The sequence below is a fragment of the Arvicola amphibius genome, chromosome 15, assembly GCF_903992535.2.
Source record: "Arvicola amphibius chromosome 15, mArvAmp1.2, whole genome shotgun sequence".
Classification (NCBI taxonomy): domain Eukaryota; kingdom Metazoa; phylum Chordata; class Mammalia; order Rodentia; family Cricetidae; genus Arvicola; species Arvicola amphibius.
The window spans coordinates 32,804,897-32,827,670 of NC_052061.1; the positions used below are offsets into that span (position 1 = coordinate 32,804,897).

Consider the following 22,774-nt stretch of genomic DNA (forward strand, 5'->3'; position numbering starts at 1 on the left):
CGCCCCGTCCGCCATAAAGCCCCTAAATTAAGTGGAAAACGACTTTCCCTCACTTTATAAGTATCTCATCTAGGGCTCAGAGAGGGCAACCTCTGAACCAAAGTCACACAGGAACACAACCCTCCAGCAGCCTGAGTACTCAGTTCTTGGGGTCCTCTCACCACCCTGTCTCCCCCCCCCTCGGGGAGGAGCCGTCCCGAGCCCCTCCTGCTCCCCGCCCCCGAGGGGCGGCCCGGGGGGCGGGTGGAGGAAGTGAGCGCAGCGGGGTGGAATGCGAGCGGGCGGGGCGGGGCGGCCCAGGGCGGCGGGGACAGCGGGCTGGAGGCCGGGACAGCGGCCCGAACGCGCGCTGCGATGCCTCACTTCACCGTGGTGCCGGTGGACGGGCCGCGACGCGGCGACTATGACAACCTCGAGGGGCTCAGTTGGGTGGACTACGGGGAGCGCGCCGAGCGGGAAGATTCGGATGGTGAGGGTGCGCCCGGCCGGGGCCGGGACGGGGGGCGTCTACACGGACCCGCTCGCGCCGCCGGACTGCGCGTGAGCACGTCCATGCGGGACTCCACTTTTCTTGCTCCACGAGCGCTCAGACCGACGAGTCCGGGACTCCCGGGCCAGGTCATCCTCCACCCGCCCGTACCCCCCAGCTCCTCCCCCGAGAGCCGCGGGCGGGGGCTGCAGACGTGGCCGCCTGGGGAGGCCGGCCAGCAGGCTGCCTCGCTCAGGATGGTGCCGAACGTGCGTCCCGGGCCCGGACCAGGCTCAACGGAAGCCTGGATTGCAGCTTCCTCGCTTTCTGTGAATCGCCCCCATCCTCTTGAGAGTTATCCTTTCTTCCCCTGTGACTCACCGCCCCTCTCTTGTCCTCTCCCCACCCCTGCGCTCTGGCCGGATAGGAGCGAAGGGTGTGCTCCTTGAAGGGCCTCTGTCGGCCTGGGTGTAGATCTGTCGGTACATCAGGCTTCTAGGGAGTAGTTACACGGGGCCAAGCTTGTCTAGGCACTGTACATGAAGCAACTCGTTTTAATCCTCCAGCCTCCCCCATGGGACAGGTTCTGTTACTCGCACTTAGGAAGAAGTGAAGAGAGGTGGTGAAGAGTTATGTAACTGGTTCCCAGTAGGATTCAAACCCGGATGTGAAAGTGCGGTGCCTTAACCCAGGGCTGGGCATGGAGGCGAGCCCTTCCCCTCTTGCGGTGTCCCTTCCTCCATCTTCCACCCCCAAAGGATCCTCAAGGCCAGTTCTGGCACACACTTGGAATGTGACCATCCCTGGGAATATGTGTCTGTGGAGCTGTGTAGGCATGTGCAAATACATGTGTGTGGCAGAGTATCGCAGGGTGAGGGCAGGGTCAGGTCAGGACATCTTCATGGCTACTGTTTCCAGCAAGGCTGCCAGTGAGGAGCGTGCTGCTATGATTGAGATAAAAAAATGTCTGTGATGTCTGGGACTGACAGTCACAGAAACGGGTAGGGTGATATTATCAGAGGCTATCGTAATGGTGACATCAGCCTGTGTCTGATGTGAATAATGGCAGTGTCACCTGTCTGCCATGTGTAGAGGTGGTACAGACCAGTGGCTTGGGCTGCTAGAGGTCATGGAGATCTGTCAGACTTCACAGCTGTGTGTAAGTAACCGTAGGCCCAATGTCCCTGACTGCCTCTATCCTGGTCCAACGAGTCAGAACAGTTTCCCTCCTCCGCTAGGCCTGGAAGGATGTTTGTCCCCAGATGATGTGCTGAGCCACATCATTAGCCTGGACCAGTGGGCAGTGCTAAGCCTTGGCCCCACCTTGGTCCTTCACAGGGTGACCCGAGTAACCTGGAGCTATGCTGGCTGCTGGCTGTGTCCAGCCAGGTCCCTTCAAGGTAGGCCACCTCCTCCCACCCCACCCCCTTCTTCTCCTCCTCTTATTCCTTTTCATCCAGACTGTGGCTGTGTTTGCAGCATGGGGGATACCCTGCACCCCGGTGAGTGATTTTACTTCTTCTTAACCGCTATAGCTAAGGGACAGAGTACAGAACTTAGGCCCAGCTCTCCTGAAACCCCTCAACTTCAAGCACACGCCTCTACTCTGATGGGCCAAAGTAGGCCAACTCATCTAGGTGGCCTGTGGCAGGAGTCGGAAGGTCAAGGAAGGGCATTGTAGGTAGATGCTATGTATGTAGGGACCAACAATGTCACCCAGGTCATTCCCTACCATTGGGACTTTTACAATTGCTGGTAGGAACACACCTGTGTGCTTCACAGGACGCCCCGGGCCTGGGTTGTGTCTGGTTCTCTGAGGGGCTCAGGTAATGTTTGAAAACTTGAGCCTGGCAGGCAGGCATGCCTAAACCTGCCTTGGAATTTTTGGAATAGCTGAGGCCAGGGCGGGTAGCTTGAAGTTTAGGGGAGTACAGATCTGAGGCACTGTTTAGACCCTCTCATATCATATGGGAGGGATCCTTAAATAAGGATTTGTGGAATCTAAGGAGTGCCTGCCTGTATCTGAGACCAGACAGAACCTTTTCTGATGCATCAGGGAAGTTGGAAGAAGGAGTTCCTGCCTCTACTTCACAGACAATGATAGGGGTACGGAGAGGGTAAGCAGTTTGCCTTGGTCACACAGGGCAAGGGGCAGGAATTCAAGCCAGATTGCTGGCCCTCCGAACACCCAGAGGCTGGAGTATGCACACAGTAGCCAAACTACATATCCCAGAGGTCATTTCTATGCTGAGGTATCTTACTCTATCCCAGAGTGCCCCCTAAATGGCCTGGGATCTAAAGCGTGAAAAGGGAACCCACAGCTCATCTGGCCCTCTTCACCACACAGCCATGCCTTGTCTTGTCCCTGGAAGAGGGTAAATGACACACACCAGAAGGTCAGGTGATAGAGACGGCCTCTAGAACGTCCAAGCCATCTGCGAGTGATGGTTGTAGGGACAAGGGATCAGCTGGGTCATAGAGGGGTCACTAGTGTGTACTTGCCCAGCAGTTTGTAGAATTTTTTCCTTTGGTTTTTTTTTTTAACACAAGTTTCATGAGGTAATGGGGATCGAACCCAGGGCTCTGAGCGTAATAGGCAAGCACTCTACCACTGAGCTACGTTCCTAGTCCCTTGGCTGTTTTGTTTGTTTTCACTCTGTGGCCCAAGCTGCCCTGGAAACCACTATGTAGCCCGGATTGACCTTGAACTCACGCCCCCCCCCCCCACAACCACCTCACAGGGTCAACGATTACAGATTTGTGCCACCATGCCTAGGTCTACAGCGATGATTCTCCACCTGTGGATCACACGACCCTTTCACAGGGGTCACTTGAGACCATGGGAAAACACAGATACTCACATTATGGTTCAGAACAGTAGCAGAACTGCAGTTATGAAGTGGCAGCAAAAAGAATTTTCTGGTTGGGGGTCACCACACCATGAGGAACTGTATTAAAGGATTGCAGCATTAGGAAGTTGAGAACCACCGATCTACAGTTTCTAAATAATCGTCCATTGTTCTTCGAAACAGTTGAGGTAGGCCAGCCAGCAGTGTGTGCCCTGAGAATCATTGACATTTATTTCCAGCCTCATTCCACAAAGGGATCTGAAATACGCAATGAAAGTGCTCCCTGCAAGGCTCCAGGGGGAGAGGGCCGCATCTGAGGGATAAATTTATGGAAATTTCTAGTGGGCAAGGCAGGAAGAAAGGAAGATGAGCTGCTGTTCTCATTTCTGTTGTGTTGTTCTATTTCGTTGTGGTGGTGGTTGTTTCTGTTGTCAGAGCTTCTCATTGAAGAGTTGTCGATGGAAATGGCAACCGTGGCTGAATTTTGACATTTTTTTTTCCCTCATGATTCCTTCTCCTTCCTGAATGAGCACGGAAGTCACAAACGCCACAGAGTGGCTGGGGAACTACCTAACCCCACCAGGCTTTAACACTACTTGGTGGGTTGAAATGACTGCTGCTTTGGCATTGACCTACGTTGCCATTGGTCTACATCATCACCAAATGTGGGCAGAGAACCAGGTGTACAAAGCCAGGCACATGCACCTTCTGTGGTCCTGGCACTGGGGAGACAGAGCCAGGAGGATCCCTGGAGCTTGCTGATTGGCCAGTCTAGCTGGTTTAGTGAGAGACCCTGTCTCAAAAAATAAGATGGCGAGTGAGAAAGGAATACACCTGATGTTGACATTGGTCTCCATACTACGTAGACATGTTTGCACACTTACACACACACAACACATATACAGAAAAGAAAGGGTGTGAGAGCTGGGCATGGTGCTTACATATTTAATCCTAAATACTTAAGAAGCTGTGGCAAGAGGATTGGCACCAGCTTGAGGCCAGCCTGGGCTACAGTGAGACCCAGCCTCAGAGGAGGAGGGGCTGGAGAATGTGGTTGTGGCCCCTTGGTGCAGCATTCGCCATAGTGCTCCATGAGTTTGTGGGTTCATCCCGACACATAACAGAAAATGAATTCGCGCAGACTCCCTCCTTACTGGGAGGTTTTCTGGTTGATGAGGCACATTTTCACCAGCCTGAGAAGAGAGTGGAGCCTGCAGTAGGCTTTTTAATCTGTCCTGGAGCAAACCGGAACCCTCGGACTCCTAAACTCAGGGATTCCTTTTGGATCTGGCCGACGGATGACACCCCCGCCCCCACTGCAGTTCATGCTCCTACATAGCTTCTGCTCAATCCAAGATTCATCTGGCTTTCCCAGTGGCTGTTTCTGGCTCCTTGTGTACCGTGTGAGAGTGGCCCCGTCTCCCAGCATGCTCTGGGCTACCCTCCGGGACACCTCACGCGGTGCATGTTGGGGTAGCTAGCTGGCCCCTAGTGGAGCCATGGCAGCGAAAGGCACTCTGTGTGGTTTCATCCTCCTAGAGGGCAGATTGGTGTCTGGCACTCTAGGTGCTACAGATCTGTGGGAAGAAGGAAGGTGGGGTCTCAGTGTTGGTTCCGGACAGGCCCCCGTCTCCTCAGCAGGCCCCGCCCTTCACGTACACTTGGCGCTAGTGTGGAAATGTGGACTCTTCTTCTACAGAGAATGATGCCCTGAGATTTGACTCCTGGTGCCTTCTTTATGGTCTTTCAAGAAGGCTGACAAGTGTATGATGAGGAAATGGAGGCTCAACATCTCTTTCTTTTCCTTTCTTTTTTTGGTTCTTTTTGAGACTGGGTTTCCCTGTAGCTTTGGGGCCTGTCCTGGAACTAGCTCTTGTAGACCAGGCTGGCCTCGAACTCAGAGATCCGCCTGCCTCTACTCCCTGAGTTCTGGGATTAAAGGCGTGCGCCACCTCCACCCATCCTTTTCTTTTTTTCTTTTTCATTTTTTTCTTTCGTGTGTGTGTGTGTGTGTGTGTGTGTGTCAGGGTTTCTTAAAAGCTGTGGCTTCCAAAAGTGTTTTAGAGAGATGGTGTATTTGTGACTTAGCCTCCTGGCTAAGATGTGCAGCGCTGTTTTGTGGGTTGTGGCTGTCTGGGGTGGGGAATAGGCTGGGACCCAGGGAGGCAGCAACTCACTTTCCCTCTCTCTCCACAGGACAGAGTAACCACAGAGAGAACAGCCCTTTCCTTTGCCCTTTGGAAGCTTCCAGAGGAAGTGACTACTATGACAGGAACCTGGCACTGTTTGAGGTATCTGGGGGAGCCATTCAGGTGCGGTGGACAGGTGGGCGATTGGCAGGGGCTTCTCCAGACTGCTCAGCTCAGCCAGGCTGTGGTTCTCTTGGCCCCTGTGAGACCCTCGCAACCCTACCTCCTCCGTTGCCATCTCCAGGGCTGTTCACCTTTGCCTTCCTTGTGCCCCTCACCAAGGCAACTACTTCCTCACACTTTCTTCCCCCTCCATGCCCCGGGCTTTCTCAGCCCATGGCTCTGCTGTCTGCTGTGGATAGAATCTTTCTTTTCATTTCTAACTGGCTCTTCCGGCCCCTTTCCCCTCTGGTTACAGAGGCCTGTTCTTCCTCCTCGCTCGCTCTGCCCTCCGTAGCTGTAGCTCTGGTGCACACTTCTCTGGAAAGGTTCCCACATTTCTGCCTTTCAGCGGGATTTTTTTCTCTGCAGACCCAAGCTGAGAAATAAGATCTGGACTTAAGACGTGGTTCAGATTCCTAAACCCTGAGCCTGTACATTAATCTGCCTCACAGCCAAGAAATGTAGGCTTCTCGGTCTCTACACATCCAAAGAACCCCCATCGTGTCTCTCATCACTCCCAGCCAGACTCCCCGTGTTACAGGGTCAGAAAGGTGGCAGGGAGCATCACAACAGGTGGTAAAGTCACAGTGCTAAGACCACAGTGGCAGGGAAAGCTTAGACCCCTTCAGTGCTAGAAGTCCTGTGATCTGTCCCCACCTGAAGAGAAGGGGAGAGGTGAACAACAAACATCCTCCCTTGAAGATTGAGGTATGTTTTTCATAGACTAGGGTCTGAGAACACCAGACAGGCCAGGGTTCAGACAACTAATAGATTACAGTTGTTCCAGATATCCTTTTATCCCTCTTTTGACTTTCTCGGTTTTCCGGATGTAACCTGGGTGGTGTGTGTGTGTGTGTGTGTGCGCGTGAGCATGCACATGTGCGCACATGTGTGTGTTAAGATAGATGTGAATCCCAGAGACCCAGCCATAGCTTCAAAGTGGCCCAGCAGGCAGGATGAAGTGTACAGTCTGTCTGTCTGCCAGCAGGGCCTGCTCTCCTTCTTCCCTGAGGCGGGTGATTTTCACAAATGAGCTGGCAGTGATTACAGCCAAGGTGGGGCAGAGAAGCAGCCGCTGGGCCTTTGAGTGCTGCCTTCTGGGGTGTGGTGCCCACACCTGCCCAGCTAGCTGGCTTGGGCTTCCCCAGGCAAGAGCTGGGATCAAGTCCAGGCCTGCCTCAGGGCTTGGCACTGGGCCAGCAGCCAGGCTGCTGGCTACACACAGGTAGCCTGACACTGGCCTGGCCTGGCCCATTGCCATCTTGCCCCGTGGCTCTGTTTATAGGAGGAACTGGACATACGCCCAAAGGTGTCATCTCTCCTGGGCAAGCTTGTCAGCTACACCAACCTCACCCAAGGAGCCAAGGAACATGAGGAAGCCGAGAGTGGGGAAGGTGCCCGTCGGAGAGCTGTCAAGGTGAGCAAGTCAGTGTCAGCAGAAGGGCCACATCTGGGGATCCAGAGTGCCGTGAAATTCGATGCTGAAAATAGATGCTCCCCTCTGGGGTGTTGAGCATACCTGGACCAGTGGGCGGTGGGCATGGAGGGGAGAACTGAGTGCCGTAAGCTGAAGGAGACTTCAAAGGCTAAGAGCTGAGGAGGAGCTCCTGGGAGCAGAGGGCCAAAGGAACCTCAAAAGCAACAGGAGGAGCAATAGCTCCTTGTTCCTAACTGTCGGCAGATGAGACACAGTTTTCAGAGTGGACCCAGGTTGGCCAGGCCGTAGTAGTGCACGCCTTTAATATCAGGAGGCAGCCGGGCGGTGGTGGCGCACGCCTTTAATCCCAGCACTCAGGAGGCAGAGGCAGACGGATCTCTGTGAGTTCGAGACCAGCCTGGTCTACAAGAGCTAGTTCCAGGACAGGCTCCAAAGCTACAGAGAAACCCTGTCTCGAAAAAACCAAAAAAAAAAAAAAAAAAAAAAAAAAAAATATCAGGAGGCAGAGGCAGGCAGATCGAAGAGCGAACTCAGGATCTAGAATATTATTTTCACACACACAAAAAAAAATCTTTGAGACGGAAGTTGGATTTGGTGTTACACACCTAGAGTCCTAGAGTCCTGGTGATTTTAAAGGGGCTAATGCAGGCAGATTGGCTGCACCTCGGCATTCCCAGAGGAGCTAACGCAGGCAGATTGGCTGCTCCTTGGCCTTCCCAGAGCTGTCTGGGCAAGCAGCTGTGCTTAGAAGGAATGGGGGTCTGTCTGAGCCCGCTACCGCATTCTCGTTGGCAGTAAACACAAGCCAAAGTAATTCCTGGTTGAAATAAACCAGATTACTGGCTTCAGACCTGCTTATGGAGATGTGGGCATTGCTGAGGGGGGTCCAGGAAAGTTAGCCAAGCCAGTGTGTCCTTTATCTTCTGCTTATGCAAGTCAGCCCCCTCTTCAGAGAGTGCAGCTGGTATCTTGAGGTGGTCTAGACGTGACTCCACCTTGTTTTGCTGCTTGTGATTTTGTTGGCATGTTCTGAACTAAGACAGCAAAAATTCAGCCAGGCGGTGATGGCATGTGCCCTTAGTCCCGGCACCCCGGGTCTGAGTCCAAGGCCAGCCTAGTCTACAGAGTGAATTCCAGGAAGTCCAGGGCTACACAGACAAACCCTGTCTTGAAAAACAAGCAAACAAACAAAAAAGATAGCGAGAATTCTGCCTGTCTCTATTCATCCCTACCCAGCCCTACATAGGAGCGGTCTCAACTTCCAAAGAGTATTGCTTGGTGCTAGTAGAATCCTTGGGCAATACCTGGGAGCTGGTGACTGGGAATAAAAAACCAAGAAAGGCCTGTGGGGGAGAAACCTGAGTTTGTAAGGGGCTTTGGTCCTGGGCTTAATTAGGAGCCTGTGAAGATGCTCAGCCACCCAGTTTACCTGATCCTTGTATAATAATGATGTAAGAAGGTAGCTAACAGTCCTAGCCCCACAGCTGATCCATGGAGCGAGGACTCTGGCTAAATCTAATAGGAGCTAGGGAGCCATGGGCCTCAGAAAAGAAGGCTTGAATCAGGGAGGGTGGGCCTCCAACCAGACCATGCCAGAACTGAAAGTCAGCCTCTTCTCTCTGGCAGCCACTTCTGCTCTAACCCAGTGACCTTCTGAGACTGCCAGGGGTTATTTAGGGATGCAAAAAGCATTTCCTGCCCGGCCCTTTCCCACACTGCCCTTTAGAGTGACTCAGCCTAGGCTGGGGGTAAGAATAGGAGCTCTTGCTACTACCACCATCCTGTAGGTGATGTCCTCCGAGAAAGGCAGAACAAGGTTTATCTCTCACCCATATAGCCTTGTGCAGGATGGCATATGCAAGCTTCCATTCTTACTCAGGCTCTTTTGAAGATCCTCAGGCCCCAGGCCCAGCTTTAGGGCAGAGGAGGATTTGCTGGGGTTCTGTGGATGCTCTCAGGGCCCCACTGCCCTGGGTTGTATCAGTGTTGCCTTTGCACACACCACCTCTGTCACAGCCTTCTGGGTAGCCCCTTACCTGCCCTTCCAGAGTCAAGAAACTGCCGGTCTGTATGTTAGAGCTTTCTCACTTGCTCTGAGAAAGCCTGACTTCTGTCTGTGAGACTCCCAAAGCAGGAAGGGACTTAGAAGGCACCACTCACTGGGTTCAGGAGCACTTTGGGTGGACTTGTTGGGCCTGGTGGTGTTAGAACAGTACGCAAACGGTGTTGGTCAGGGTTCTCTAGAGGAACAGAACTTATATATATATATGAATATGAATATACATACATGTATGTGTGTATATATACACACACATTTAAATATACATATAAATATACGTATACATATAAATAAATACACACACACGTATATAAAGGGATTTACTAGATTGGCTTTACAGGCTACGGTCCAGCTAGTCCAACAATGACTGTCTACCAACGGAAAGTCTAAGAATCCAGTAGTTGCTCAGTTCACGAGGCTGGATGTCTCAGCTGGTCTTCAGTGTATGCCAGAACCCTGAAGAAGCAGGCTCTAATGCCAGTGAAGGAATGGACTTGCTAGCAAGAGTGAGAGCAAGCAGACAAAGAGAGCAAGCTTCTTTATTCAGTGCCCTTACATAGGCTGCCAGCTATGTATGTGGCCCAGGTTAAATAAAGGTGGATCTTCCCACTACAGAGATCTGAGTTAGAAGTGGGTCTTCCCACTTCTGATGATTTAATTAAGAAAGAAAATCTCTCACAGATGTGCCCAGCCATTTGTGTTTTTGTTAATACCAGTTGTAAAGTCGACAACCAAGAATAGCCATCACACAAGCCAAGTCTACTAAATATGGTCGTGGATATACTGATATATAGTCCTGAGGAATGTAGTTCAAAACTGGGCCTGACAGGGGAGGTGATGGACTATGTCCAGTGGCCAGAGCCGAGGAGTCTGGACCACATGCCCCACACTCCATTAGAGGGCAGTGCAGAGGATTTTCAACAGGAATGATGGCACTGGACTTGGTTTTCAGAGGTTGGCAGGCATGGGAGGCGCCATCCAGTGTCCCCAATTACCAGTACAAAGCAGGCTAGTGCCCAAGCAGCCTCGAGGCCAGCAAGGCAGAACTCTGTCTACCTAAGCTGGAGATGGGGGATCAGAGAAAGGGAGGGCAGCAACAACATTCTGAGCTTTGGCTTGCATAATGAGGCCTGCCAGGTGGTCTCCACTTCCGGAAAGTTGAGCAGAAGTCGAAAGCCAGGTGCGGCAGTGTACTCCTGTAATCTCAACACCCCAGAGGCTGAGACAGGATCACCACAAGTCTGAGGTCAACATGGTTTACATAATGAATCCCGGGCTAGCCTGACCAAAGAGTGAGACCCTGTTTCCAAAAGTAGAAACCAAGAGGAGGAAAACTAGAAATCGTGTTTACATCTATAATCCTAGCACACAGGAGGCTGAGTGAGGCAGAAAGATCACCAGAAGTTCCAGACTCTCTTGGTCTACATAGAGAGTTCCAGGTCAACCAGGAACAAAACAAAACAAAACAAAAAGAAAAGTCAGGTCTGAACTGTCTTCCTATGGGAGAGCCTGCAGAAATAGCCTAGCTCTGCCTCTGCCTCCTGTGCTCCACTGGACCCCAGGCATAGAGGCTGCTGAGCAACTAGGTGCTCCTTCCTGTGGCATATCTGGACCTCTCTGATGCCGTGTGCCCCCTCCCCTCCTGCCCATTTAGGCACCCAGTATGGGCACCCTCATGGGAGTGTACCTTCCCTGCCTGCAGAACATCTTCGGGGTCATCCTTTTCCTGCGGCTGACCTGGATGGTGGGCACAGCCGGTGTGCTGCAGGCCCTCCTCATAGTGCTCATCTGCTGCTGCTGTGTGAGTGTCTTGTGGGCTTGGGCCGGGCTGGGAGCGGGCTGTGCTGCTCCCCAGAGCCCACCCAGCTGAGCTGCTCATCCAGGCCTTCCTTCCTACAGACCCTGCTGACAGCCATCTCCATGAGTGCCATTGCCACCAATGGTGTGGTTCCGGGTGAGTAAATGCCACCTGTGGGCCCGTTGTAAGGAACATGGCTCAGAATCTACCTAGATCTGCCTGCTGTCCACCATTACCCCTCCTTCCCAGGGAATTTTCTGGTAGGGCCCCATCCTTGCCTCTAAGACAGTGCCCCCTGGGAGCTTTTCTGCTCAACAGAATTTGAAGCTGCTGTTGTGTTTTGTCAATGTAAAAGCCGTGCGCCCTCCCAGGAAAGAACAAGGCATGTTTACTATAAGAGAGCTTAAATGGTCAGGAAGCGGGATGGAAAATCAGAAGCACCCATACCCTCACCAGGCTGACTGAGTTTATTACTGCTAGCTTTTGAAAGTGCATGGTCTTAGGTGCTTGCAAAGTGTTAGTCTCTCTCTGTGTATACAATTCACATTTCCCCAAGTTTGGAAATTTTCCTGAAAGCAGGTTACTTTATGCTAGGATATAACCAGTTTATGGAATCGTCTCCTGTTTATGGATTCATTTTCAACAGTGCATTTTTTTGTTTGTTTGTTTGTTTGTTTTGTTTTGTCTTTTGAGACAGAGTCTCACCATGTAGCTAGCCTTGGCTGGTCAGAAACTCTCTATGTAGACCAGGCTGGCTCTGAACTTGAAGTGATATTGCTTCTGACTCCTAAGAGCTGGGATTATAGGCACATGCCACTACATCAGCCTCCCTCTCCCCCCCACCGTTATATTGTCATGACAGTCTGAGACACCTTGATTCTTCTTTTAGGGGAGTCCTGAAGGTGGGTTTGCAACATAAAAGAAACTGACCGCTTTTGCATTTTTTAATTTATTTATTTTACTTATTATGTATACAATATTCTGTTTGTGTGTATGCCTGCAGGCCAGAAGAGGGCACCAGACCCCACTACAGATGGTTGTGAGCCACCATGTGGTTGCTGGGAATTGAACTCAGGACCTTTGGAAGAGCAGGCAATGCTCTTAACCTCTGAGCCATCTCTCCAGCCCCCGCTTTTGCATTTTTTGATGCCTGTTATTAGACTTTCACCAGAGAGGACTTAATGGCAGTGTTGGGACACTGCCTCTGTGCTCTTTGTTGACTGCCCGCCTTCTAGGGTGCTAGACCCTAACAGAAGCCAAGACTCGGGGCAGGCCTGGACAAGACACTGGTGCTGCCCTGGTCTGCTAAAGAGAAACGCAGCCTTTGTTCTTCTGGGTGGCTGTGCAGGTTCCCTGTGAGGGAGACCTCACTGAAGAGCCAGTCTTGACCTGTGTACACTTTCTCCATCATAGCTGGTGGCTCCTATTTCATGATTTCCCGTTCGCTGGGACCAGAATTTGGAGGTGCTGTGGGCCTGTGCTTCTACCTGGGGACGACATTTGCAGCGGCCATGTATATCCTAGGGGCCATTGAGATCTTGCTGGTGAGTTGTGCAAAACCTAGGTTAGCCCTAGTGGTGAACAGTCTCTCTAGACGCTAGAGGCTGTTAGTGCTTCCCTCTTCCCTGATCAGGGTGTGAGGTTTTCTGATGGGAGGCCTCAAGGGAGCAGGATAATTGTGCAGATCTGTTCCCCCTTTACACCTGTGCTAGTTAGGGCCAAGCAGGGAAGAGGCCTGGTTGCCTTCACCTTGGCCTGGATATTTCTCCTATCCGAACACTGTTTGGGCCATGGCACGGGGTCTGCCAAATGTTGGATTAGGCTGATCTTGATGGTGACAGAGAGATTGTCTCCTAGACTTTTGTGGGCCCTGACAGCTCTGTCTCCCCCAGACTCTGTGCCTGCTGGGATCCTTTAGATCTATTTTCTCCTTGTCCTTAAATCAGAGTGAATAGCCATGGATTGCCATCTGGAGGCCCTGGAATCCCATGGGTGCTGACTCAGACCCAGACTCCTACTCACCAATGCATGGTTTACACCAATGGGAGAGAAACCTTGGGGAAGCACGGTGACATGAGGAGAGTGTCACAGGGTGACAGGGGGCACCTTGGAGATCCAGAGAATAGATGTTTAGAGACACTGTGTGGTACTACCAGCCAGAAGCCAGTACCTTTTGTCTAGATCTGAGTTTTTATTTCCTGTTTCTCACATTTCTTCTGTGTTATTTGGGAGGAGATGTTATCTGTAAGGAAATATGTCCCTTTTCCCCAGTGTATTTGTTTATTCAACCTTGTAATTATATGGGCTTCTGGAGGTTTACTTTGTTCTCTGGGTTATTGGTATAATCCGATACCATCTTTATTTAGTTCCTCAAACCGTGTCTTTTTGGCCCTTCCATCCACCTGTGTCTGTATCTCCTTTTCTTCCACTCCTTGCCTTCCCTTTCTTTCAGTACTGGTTTTGTTGAACGACAACATGCATGGCAAGTAATTCATTACCCATTCAAAAAGTGTACAGCTTGGGCCAGTGAATGGCTTAGTGTTTAGTCCTCGGGACTCACATGATGGAAGGCAAGAGCCGACTCCTGCAAATCCTACTCTGACCTCCACCCTGATAAATAAATTCTTTTTCTTTTTTTCCTTTTTTTTTTGTGTTTTTTCAAGATAGGGTTTCTCTGTAGCTTTGGAGCCTGTCCTGGAACTAGCTCTTGTAGACCAGGCTGGCCTTGAACTCACAGAGATCTGCCTGCTTCTGCCTCCCCAGCGCTGGAATTAAAGGCATGTGCCACCACCGCCCAGCTTAAGTGTTTTTTTCTTTAACATTAGAACTCAGGAGGCTGAGGCAGGATATTGTAAGTTTAAAGTCAGTCAGACATATATAACAAAACCTTTCTCTCTCTCTCTCTCTCTCTCTCTCTCTATATATATATATATATATATATATTTATATAATATATTATATATATAAAATCTCTTATATATATAAGCTGGGTGTGAACGTGCCACCTCTAATCCCAGTATTCAAGAGGTTGAGGCAATGGATCTCTGTGGCTTCAGGGGCAGCGTGGTCTACACAGTGAGTTCCAAAACAGTCAAAGCTACATAGTGAGATACTGTCAAAAAAGAAAAGAAAGAAGAAAATGTACAAAGTTCATGGTTTTCAGGATGCTCAGGGGATGTAACCACTGCCAGAATCAGTTTAGAACGTCTTCATTACTCTAAGAGAAACTTCATTAGTAATTAGTCAATCTCCCTTCTTCCCATCCCTTAACAGACACTAGTCTGTGTTCTCTCTGTGTGTAGATTTGCTCTTCTGGACAGTTTATAGACATAGAATCATACACCATTGGTCTTCTACAGTTGGGTTCTTGTAGACACACTTTTAAGAAGAAAACCAAATGACAGTTTCAGTCCCCAGAGAGAAGCCTTGAACTGGAGCTCTGTCTTCTTGTTGCAGACCTACATTGCTCCACCAGCTGCCATCTTTCACCCGTCGGGCACTCACGACGTGTCAAGTGCCACCTTGAATAACATGCGAGTGTATGGGACCATTTTCCTGACTTTTATGACTCTGGTGGTGTTTGTTGGTGTCAAGTATGTGAACAAATTTGCCTCACTTTTCCTGGCCTGTGTGATCATCTCCATCCTTTCCATTTACGCTGGAGGCATCAAGTCTATTTTTGACCCTCCTGTGTTTCCGTAAGTAGCTAGGGCATTTGTCCAGTCATTGCACTGACATCCTTTCTAAGCCTTTGATGCTTTGTAGATCCCTCAGATTGCTGGGTGGGAATGGGCTGGGACTACAGCCGAGCAGGTGCCAGTGCTTCTCTCCCTGCAGGGTATGCATGCTGGGCAATAGGACCCTGTCTCGGGACCAGTTTGACATCTGTGCCAAGACGGTGACGGTGGACAATGAGACAGTGGCCACCCAGCTGTGGAGTTTCTTCTGCCATAGCCCCAACCTTACTGCTGACTCCTGTGACCCCTACTTCCTTCTCAACAACGTGACCGAAATCCCTGGCATACCTGGGGCAGCTGCTGGTGTGCTCCAGGGTGGGTCCTCCCTCTGGTCTCCTGAGCCCACCATACCCCCAGTCCTCAGGCTGAGCAGCAAAGCAAAACACAGAGCTGTCCTTGTATGCCCAGATCGAGGCAGGCAGGGCAGGCTTGGCGGCTTTCCCTGCTCAGCGGTGTCCTTTTAGCCTGGCTCCTTGTAGCTGAATTTAGGGTGAACGGAGCCTGTTTGGCCAAAGTCCCAGGCCCACAGTGAACCCTGTAAAGTTCTGGCATTCCCTTTTGCCTGGCTACCAGCCCCTGATGCAGTGGGGGATGTTCCCACAAGAATCATAAAGGGCCTCTGTCTGGGAGTCAGGCAGTAGTGTGGTCCAGGCCGACGAAGGTTTGGTCACCTTTATCTGTTATAATTCTAACAGGACAGCATCCTCTCTGGCCAAAGCAGTCCTATGGAAGACTCATTTTCACTGTGCTAAGGTTGTCCCCAGAATTCCCTGAGCTCCCCTGCATCTGTAGGATCTTGCTGGGCTGCCCCAGACTTCCCTGGGGACATCAGTGGTGCTATAGTGGTAATGCTCCTGTCTCTACAGAAAACCTTTGGAGTACTTACCTGGAGAAGGGTGAGGTCGTGGAGAAGCATGGGCTGCCTTCTACAGACACCCTTGGCCTGAAGGAGAACCTATCCCTGTATGTGGTGGCTGACATTGCCACATCCTTCACTGTGCTGGTTGGCATCTTTTTCCCTTCTGTAACAGGTAAGGTCTTCATGCCCACATGCTTAGCCCTACCCCAACTTCTAGAGACTCCCTGAGGGAATCTTGTCTGTTTTTTGGAGGCATCATGGCTGGCTCAAACCGCTCCGGGGACCTCCGTGATGCCCAGAAGTCTATCCCAGTGGGGACCATCCTGGCCATTGTTACCACTTCACTTGTGTGTATCCTTACATGGCATGATGGGGCAGGTGTCAGGAGGGACTTCTTTGTACATAAGTTGCCAGGCCGTGTGTGCGGACACACCACACTCACGCAGGCATGGTACTTAACCTCCTTGCACACGACTGAGACTGCATGTGTACACCACGGGACCTTCTGATGTCTGCAGATCAAGGCTATGGCTGGAAAGGTCTCTAGGGTGCTGTGCGGGGAATGAATCGGGACTACAATTTGGTAGACACCTAGTTTCCTTAATACAGCCCAGACTTCAGCAGCGTGATTCTCTTTGGCGCCTGCATTGAGGGTGTTGTGCTCCGGGACAAGTGAGTGAGCCGTGCCCCTCCCTCTCGGCTTTTTCTGCCCTCACTCCAACCCATCCCTCACCACCCATGGCCCTACACATCTCAGGCAGTTGACTCTAGTAAAAATCTGTGTAACCAGGGAGGTCAGGACCCTCCATGACTTTTGCCTCTGAGATGATGGTGATGTTACCATCAGGATGAGTTAAAGGGTAAAGATGCAAAGTTCAGGGTTGGCATTTAGAGTCCTTTCTCTCAGCGTTTCTCCCTGAGGCCCCACCCAGGGCTTGGAGGGCTTCCCATCAGGAGCATGGTCTGAGCCTGGCCTCTGCAGGTATGGTGATGGCGTCAGCAGGAACCTGGTGGTAGGCACCTTGGCCTGGCCTTCGCCCTGGGTCATTGTCGTCGGCTCCTTCTTCTCAACATGTGGTGCTGGCCTCCAGAGCCTTACTGGGGCGCCACGTTTATTGCAAGCCATTGCCAAGGATAACATCATCCCCTTCCTCCGGGTAAGCCCTCCTGTGTGTCCCACAGCCTTGATGCTCTTGGCCCCTCATCCTGGCAAGGGGAGGGCAGATTCAGATGCAGTGTGGCTAGCTACACTGGCCCAGGCCTTGGCAGCCATCCAGAAAAAGCTGCTGAGAGCTTCTCTGACCCTGTTTGCTGTTAGCAGTGTTGATTAGACCCAGAGTCTGTGGCCTGTCTATGCTTCATCCAGAGCAGAGCAGAGTTGGAGAAACTTGTGACTCCTATGGGGCTGGGACCAGTGGGATGACTGGGGACTGCAGATATGGGCAGTGGAGGTGGTAGGAGCAGCTCCTTTTCTGGTGTCCGCAGGTGTTTGGCCATGGGAAAGCAAATGGCGAGCCAACGTGGGCACTCCTCCTGACGGCACTCATCGCTGAGCTGGGCATCCTCATCGCCTCCCTGGACATGGTGGCCCCCATTCTTTCCATGTGAGCTGGGGGATAGGCAAGGGGTAGCCTTGGGGAAAACTCCTTCATCAGCCAAGGACCCCAGCACCTCCCAATGGTCCTGCCTGGTGTCGAGGGTGCCACTGGGAGATGGGCTGGGCTAAGGGGAGCTAGCAGGTCTGTTTACCCAGAAGCCAGCCTGGTACATCCACAGAGGCTGAAGAAACCAACAGACTCTATCTGTGCCCTAGAACAGAATGACTGCAGACACCCACTTTTAGGGTGAAGAGACCGACAGACTCTGTCTGTGCCCTAGAACAGAATGGCCGTAGACACCCACTTTTAGCCCTTGCTGCCCCATCATTGTTTCAGTGTCCTGTGAGCTGAGGAGCTGAGTGTGCTCGCACCTTTCGGGTGTGGTGGCCAGCATGCTTCCTAGGGATCTCCGAGGCCGTTTGGTTTCTATACTCACCCGTTCTGCTCCACGGCTGATGGTCCGTCCTTGTTCAGTTATAAAGGGGCTTTGCTTCACACCCTCGGCTTACAGACCTGACAGGACTGCCTTCATCCTGAGCAGCCTCCAGCCCTGTCCCCAGCCAGACCGGTCACATCTAGTTCTTCTGTCACCCTAGTGCTCCCAGCTCCCCACAGAAGTGCATACCTCAAGATGTACTTTGTTTTTGTTTGTTCGTTTGTTTTGGATTTTTGTTTTGTTTTGTTTGATTCTTCTTGGTTTTGAGAGAGGATTTTTCTGTGTAGCTTTGGAGCCTGTCCTGGAACTCACTCTGTAGACTAGGTTGGCCTCGAACTCACAGAGATCCACCTGTGTCTACCTTCTGAGTGCTGGGATTAAAGGCGTGCACCACTACTGCTCAGCTATTCTTGCTATAGGCATCTTGAGTGGTGTCTCTCTTGCCTAAGCTAAAGAAAATAGGGCATCCTCTGTCATGTGACTCTTGCTGGCAGTCCCATGTTGGGACTTAATTCCCCATGGGAGTTCCTGCCTCCTGATATCTCTCCCTTTGTCCATTCTCTTCATCACTGCCAATGGCGTTTGACGGCCTGTCCCCTCTCTTCCTTAGCTAACTCTTCAGAAGGGCTCACACAGCCTGCCTTGCCCATGTCCTAATTCCACACACAGCAAGCACAGCAGCCCCTGTCTCTTCAGAACAAAATTTCATGGTCTTTGTCATGTTTTCCTGACAGCCCCCATTCTGTCCCACGGAGTGTCCCCTCGCATTCCTCGACACTGGCCTGTTACAACCTTCCACTCATTTTACCTGGACTTGGCTCCTTTCTCACATGCTCTGCTGGTGAATACTTCCCCATCCTCTACCACTTGGCTCTGAGGGCGTTTTCTCGATACTGCAATCTGCATCCAGCCATAGGAGTGGGTACCTGGGAGATAGGAGCCATTGTGTGGGTCAGGTGTAGCCTGTTTTCAGGTGCCTAGATGTACCAAGGAAGCTCCTATGCTCCAGCTGCCTCCTGGTCCTGCAGGTTCTTCCTGATGTGTTACCTGTTTGTAAACTTGGCCTGTGCTGTGCAGACGCTTCTGAGGACCCCCAACTGGCGGCCCCGATTCAAATACTATCACTGGTGAGTGCCTGCTGGATCCCTGGGTCAAGTCCCTTGATAATTGGCCCTACTGGGGAAGCCATGAGACCTGTCTCAGAGGACATCTGAGTTTCCCAGGCTTTTGCTCCTGAAATACTATGAGGGGGATTCTCTGCACACTTGGCCTGCTTCTCACCTTACCAGAGTGTGGGACAGACTGTGGCCAGGATTCCCCATTCTTAGCCTCTCATCGCCTGCCCAGGGCGTTGTCTTTTCTAGGCATGAGTCTGTGCCTGGCTCTCATGTTTGTCTCTTCCTGGTACTACGCCCTGGTCGCCATGCTCATTGCAGGCATGATCTACAAGTACATCGAGTACCAAGGGTGAGTGAGCAGCTGCTGGCCAGCCTGGCAGTCACCTGGACAGCTCTGCCTGTGCCCCCAAACAGTTAGAATGGGCTGAGTACTGGGCTGGCGATGGCGGTCAGGGCCAGCTTTGCTTTTTGGTCTGTAGTTAGGGGCTGTGACTCGGGGCCTGGCCTTCCTTCAGCCTGTATTCACATATGGGTCCAGGCTAGGAGTGCAGCACCACAGTAAAGTATTCACTTAACATGCAGAAGAGGGAGGGGGAGAGGAGAAGGGTGGGACCTGGGGCTCAGTGTCTTGTGGTGGCATCTGCAGGGCTGAGAAGGAGTGGGGCGATGGGATTCGAGGCCTGTCCCTAAGCGCTGCACGCTATGCCCTGCTGAGGCTGGAAGAAGGGCCTCCGCATACCAAGAACTGGCGGTAAGTTCATGGCCTGACTTGCGGGGCCGTCTCAGGGTTCTTAGGGAATGCCGAGGGTGGGAGGTCCTAGAGTCTATAAGAGGTACCCTCTTGCTTGCTGAGTCCTTGCCTTTGTGCTTCCCAAACCTGTGGGAGTCCAGATTCTCTGAAGGCAGAGGACTCTTGGGAAAGGCCAGGCCCTCATCTCGGGCTGCCGACCTCTGACCACCGCAGGCCTCAGCTCCTGGTGCTGCTGAAGCTGGACGAAGACCTCCATGTGAAGTACCCCCGCCTTCTCACCTTTGCCTCCCAGCTCAAGGCTGGGAAAGGCCTGACAATCGTTGGCTCCGTCATCCAGGGCAGCTTCTTAGAGAGCTATGGTGAGGCCCAGGCTGCTGAGCAGGTAATGGCCAGGGGGTGGGAAGACAGCTCAGCCAAGTCAGTGGTGACTGGGGCACAGCAGGCATATATGGGAGGGAATCAGTCTGGGCCACGGTGGTCAACCAGGTGGACAGCACTGCCATCGTCTTCAAGCTTGAATGATTATAGCTGTCCCACCTTGAAACCCTTACAAGGTTTCTGATGAGACCCACTCCCGAGAGTTGTCTTTTGACATCCATATATCGTATGTTTGCACTGTATTTACATTCACATACACATGTCACATTAGCACACACATAAAATGCATACAATTCAGAAAATAGAACCTGTGGGCGGCAGCTTGCTCCAAGGTCTCCCCTATTAGGGATCCCAGCTGGGGTGGAAATTGGTGGTCCTTGCCTTTTGATGCTCTTGTATTCCCCACAGACAATCAAGAACATGATGGAGATTGAGAAAGTTAAAGGCTTCTGCCAGGTAGTGGTGGCCAGCAAGGTTCGAGAGGGACTGGCCCACCTCATCCAGTCTTGCGGCCTGGGCGGCATGAGACATAACTCCGTGGTGCTTGGCTGGCCCTATGGCTGGCGACAGAGTGAGGACCCACGTGCCTGGAAGACCTTTATTGGTGTGTGAGGGTCTGGCATCTAAGCTGGGCCAGGGACCAAGGGCCAGGGTTAAAGTGAGGTGGCAGAGACCAGAGGGTCACAGGCTGGCAGTCAGCAGTGACCCTCCTCCCTAGACACTGTGCGCTGTACCACAGCTGCCCACCTGGCCCTGCTGGTGCCAAAGAACATAGCTTTCTACCCCAGCAACCACGAGCGCTACCTGGAGGGCCACATTGACGTGTGGTGGATCGTGCATGACGGAGGCATGCTCATGCTTTTGCCCTTCCTCCTTCGCCAGCATAAGGTGTGCCAGATGGTTGGGCATGGGTGAGGGCAGCTGGGCTCTTGGGAAGCCAGGTGTGGTTGAACAGCTTCATTGCGGCAGGTGTGGAGGAAGTGCCGGATGCGCATTTTCACCGTGGCCCAGATGGATGACAACAGCATCCAGATGAAGAAGGATCTAGCCATCTTCTTGTATCACCTCCGCCTGGAAGCTGAAGTGGAGGTGGTAGAGATGGTAAGCTGCCTGCCCTGGCCTGGCCCCGAGGATCCAGGATCCTGCAGCCTGGTCCTCATAGCTTGCCCTCTCTCCAGCATAACAGTGACATCTCTGCGTATACCTATGAGCGGACCCTGATGATGGAGCAGCGGTCTCAGATGCTGCGGCAGATGAGGCTGACCAAAACCGAGCGGGATCGAGAGGTAAATGGCTGCCCTGTTTCAGGCTTGGGACATGGGACATGGCCAGATCACACCTTTGGAGACACTGTCATCTGGTGGAGGTATCAGGATGACTCATTAGACCAGGCATGATGGCTTATATCCATATCCGCAGCACTCGGGAGGTTAAGACAGGTGGATTCCCTTGAGTTCCAGGCCAGCCTAGGGCTACATAGTAGGACCCTGTCTCAAAAAACAAACAAACAAAAAGCAGGGCATGGTGGCTTATGGCTGTAATTTCAGTACTTAGGAGGCTGAGGCAAGAGGCCAGCTTGCTTTAAACTAACAAACAAAAACCCTCACCTGCTCGACCTGAACCAGAACAATCAGTGCCCATATCCTAGAGGCAGGGTGGTCATGCCGGGCCATCCAGGCATGACCATTTTCCAAGGATACACTCTGGCTGTCCTCAGGCCCAGCTGGTCAAGGACAGACACTCAGCCCTGCGGCTAGAGAGCCTTTACTCAGATGAGGAGGACGAGTCTGCAGCAGGGACCGACAAGATCCAGATGACGTGGACCAGAGACAAGTACATGCCTGAGCCCTGGGACCCCAGCCATGCCCCTGACAACTTCCGGGAGCTGGTGCACATCAAGCCGTGAGTTCAAACGATGTGGAGGTCTGGAGTGGAGGAAGAGTGGGAGCAGGCAAGCTGCGCAGATGGGCCAGGGACAGAGACCGCTTCGCTAGGAAGCTCTTGGGAGCCTGTGATCAACTGCTCTCTGCAGGGATCAGTCCAATGTCAGGCGCATGCACACTGCTGTGAAGCTCAATGAAGTCATTGTCACACGTTCCCACGACGCCCGCCTGGTCCTGCTGAACATGCCTGGCCCACCTAAGAACAGCGAGGGTGATGAGAACTGTATCCTTTTGTGTAAAGGCTGACAGTGGGGTGCTCTCCTCTCCTTGAAGTGCCCATGGGTGGGTGGGAGGTAGTGGTCCTGTGGCTGCCTCCTTGACCTGGTACCTTGCAGACATGGAGTTCCTTGAAGTGCTGACTGAGGGCCTTGAACGGGTGCTGCTGGTGCGTGGAGGTGGTCGTGAAGTCATCACCATCTACTCCTGAGGCCAGTGGAGTCTTGTGGCCTCGAGTTGGGGTGTCTAGGACAACAGTTCCCACCCCTACACCTACTTGCCAGTTCTGCTTTGCCCAGCCTTGCTCTGGACCAGCTTTGCTAGGTCTCCTGGGAAACCAAGCTTGGACCTGGCAGTTGAAATGGATCCGAGGACCCGTGGGACCCTGGGGGATATAGGGACTTTTCCTTCCCATACCCCAGTATAGGCCTATCCTGACTAGAGAAGACTGGTGAGGGTTGATATGGGATTTGAAGTCCCAGTCTGGCCCAGGAACGTTATTTATTGTATATTTATTGTTTGGATGTCATCATCAGAGAAGAGGGGAGGGACAATAAGAGGGGAAATTGAGCTGGGTCTGCCTGCAGGAAGACCTGGCTCAGGCTGCTGTGGACAGAGACCCTCATCAAGCCAAGTGGAATGGAGCTGGCCAAGCTGAGCCTGACTTTTTTCAATAAAACATTGTGTACTTCTGGGCCTCCTGCTGCCCCAGCTCTTTTTCCTGTGGCGCCAAGGGAAGAAAGACTGAACTGAACCCAAACCCAGAGCCAGATC

General features: G+C 52.2%; 1 protein-coding gene across 2 annotated transcripts; it reads left to right on the plus strand.

Annotated features, from left to right (window-relative positions):
• The first annotated feature begins 297 nt into the window (after nt 1–297).
• On the plus strand, nt 298–22,698 carry Slc12a4 (solute carrier family 12 member 4). Of its 2 annotated transcripts, XM_038312434.1 has the most exons (24): nt 298–469; nt 5,515–5,609; nt 6,955–7,086; nt 10,821–10,967; nt 11,066–11,120; nt 12,378–12,508; nt 14,421–14,662; nt 14,802–15,016; nt 15,568–15,732; nt 15,813–15,911; nt 16,175–16,232; nt 16,543–16,717; nt 17,046–17,164; nt 18,623–18,721; nt 18,942–19,061; nt 19,359–19,463; nt 19,677–19,845; nt 20,250–20,445; nt 20,560–20,729; nt 20,811–20,942; nt 21,020–21,127; nt 21,559–21,743; nt 21,874–22,007; nt 22,120–22,698. In XM_038312434.1, the coding sequence occupies exons 1-24, from the start codon at nt 355–357 to the stop codon at nt 22,209–22,211; spliced, it is 3,258 nt and encodes a 1,085-aa protein (XP_038168362.1). In that variant the 5' UTR covers nt 298–354; the 3' UTR covers nt 22,212–22,698. The 2 variants fall into 2 exon arrangements, with proteins under 2 accessions (XP_038168362.1, XP_038168363.1); XM_038312435.1 differs by lacking the exons at nt 298–469; nt 5,515–5,609; nt 6,955–7,086 and having other exon boundaries at nt 10,857–10,967; nt 11,050–11,120.
• The last annotated feature ends 76 nt before the right edge of the window (nt 22,699–22,774 follow it).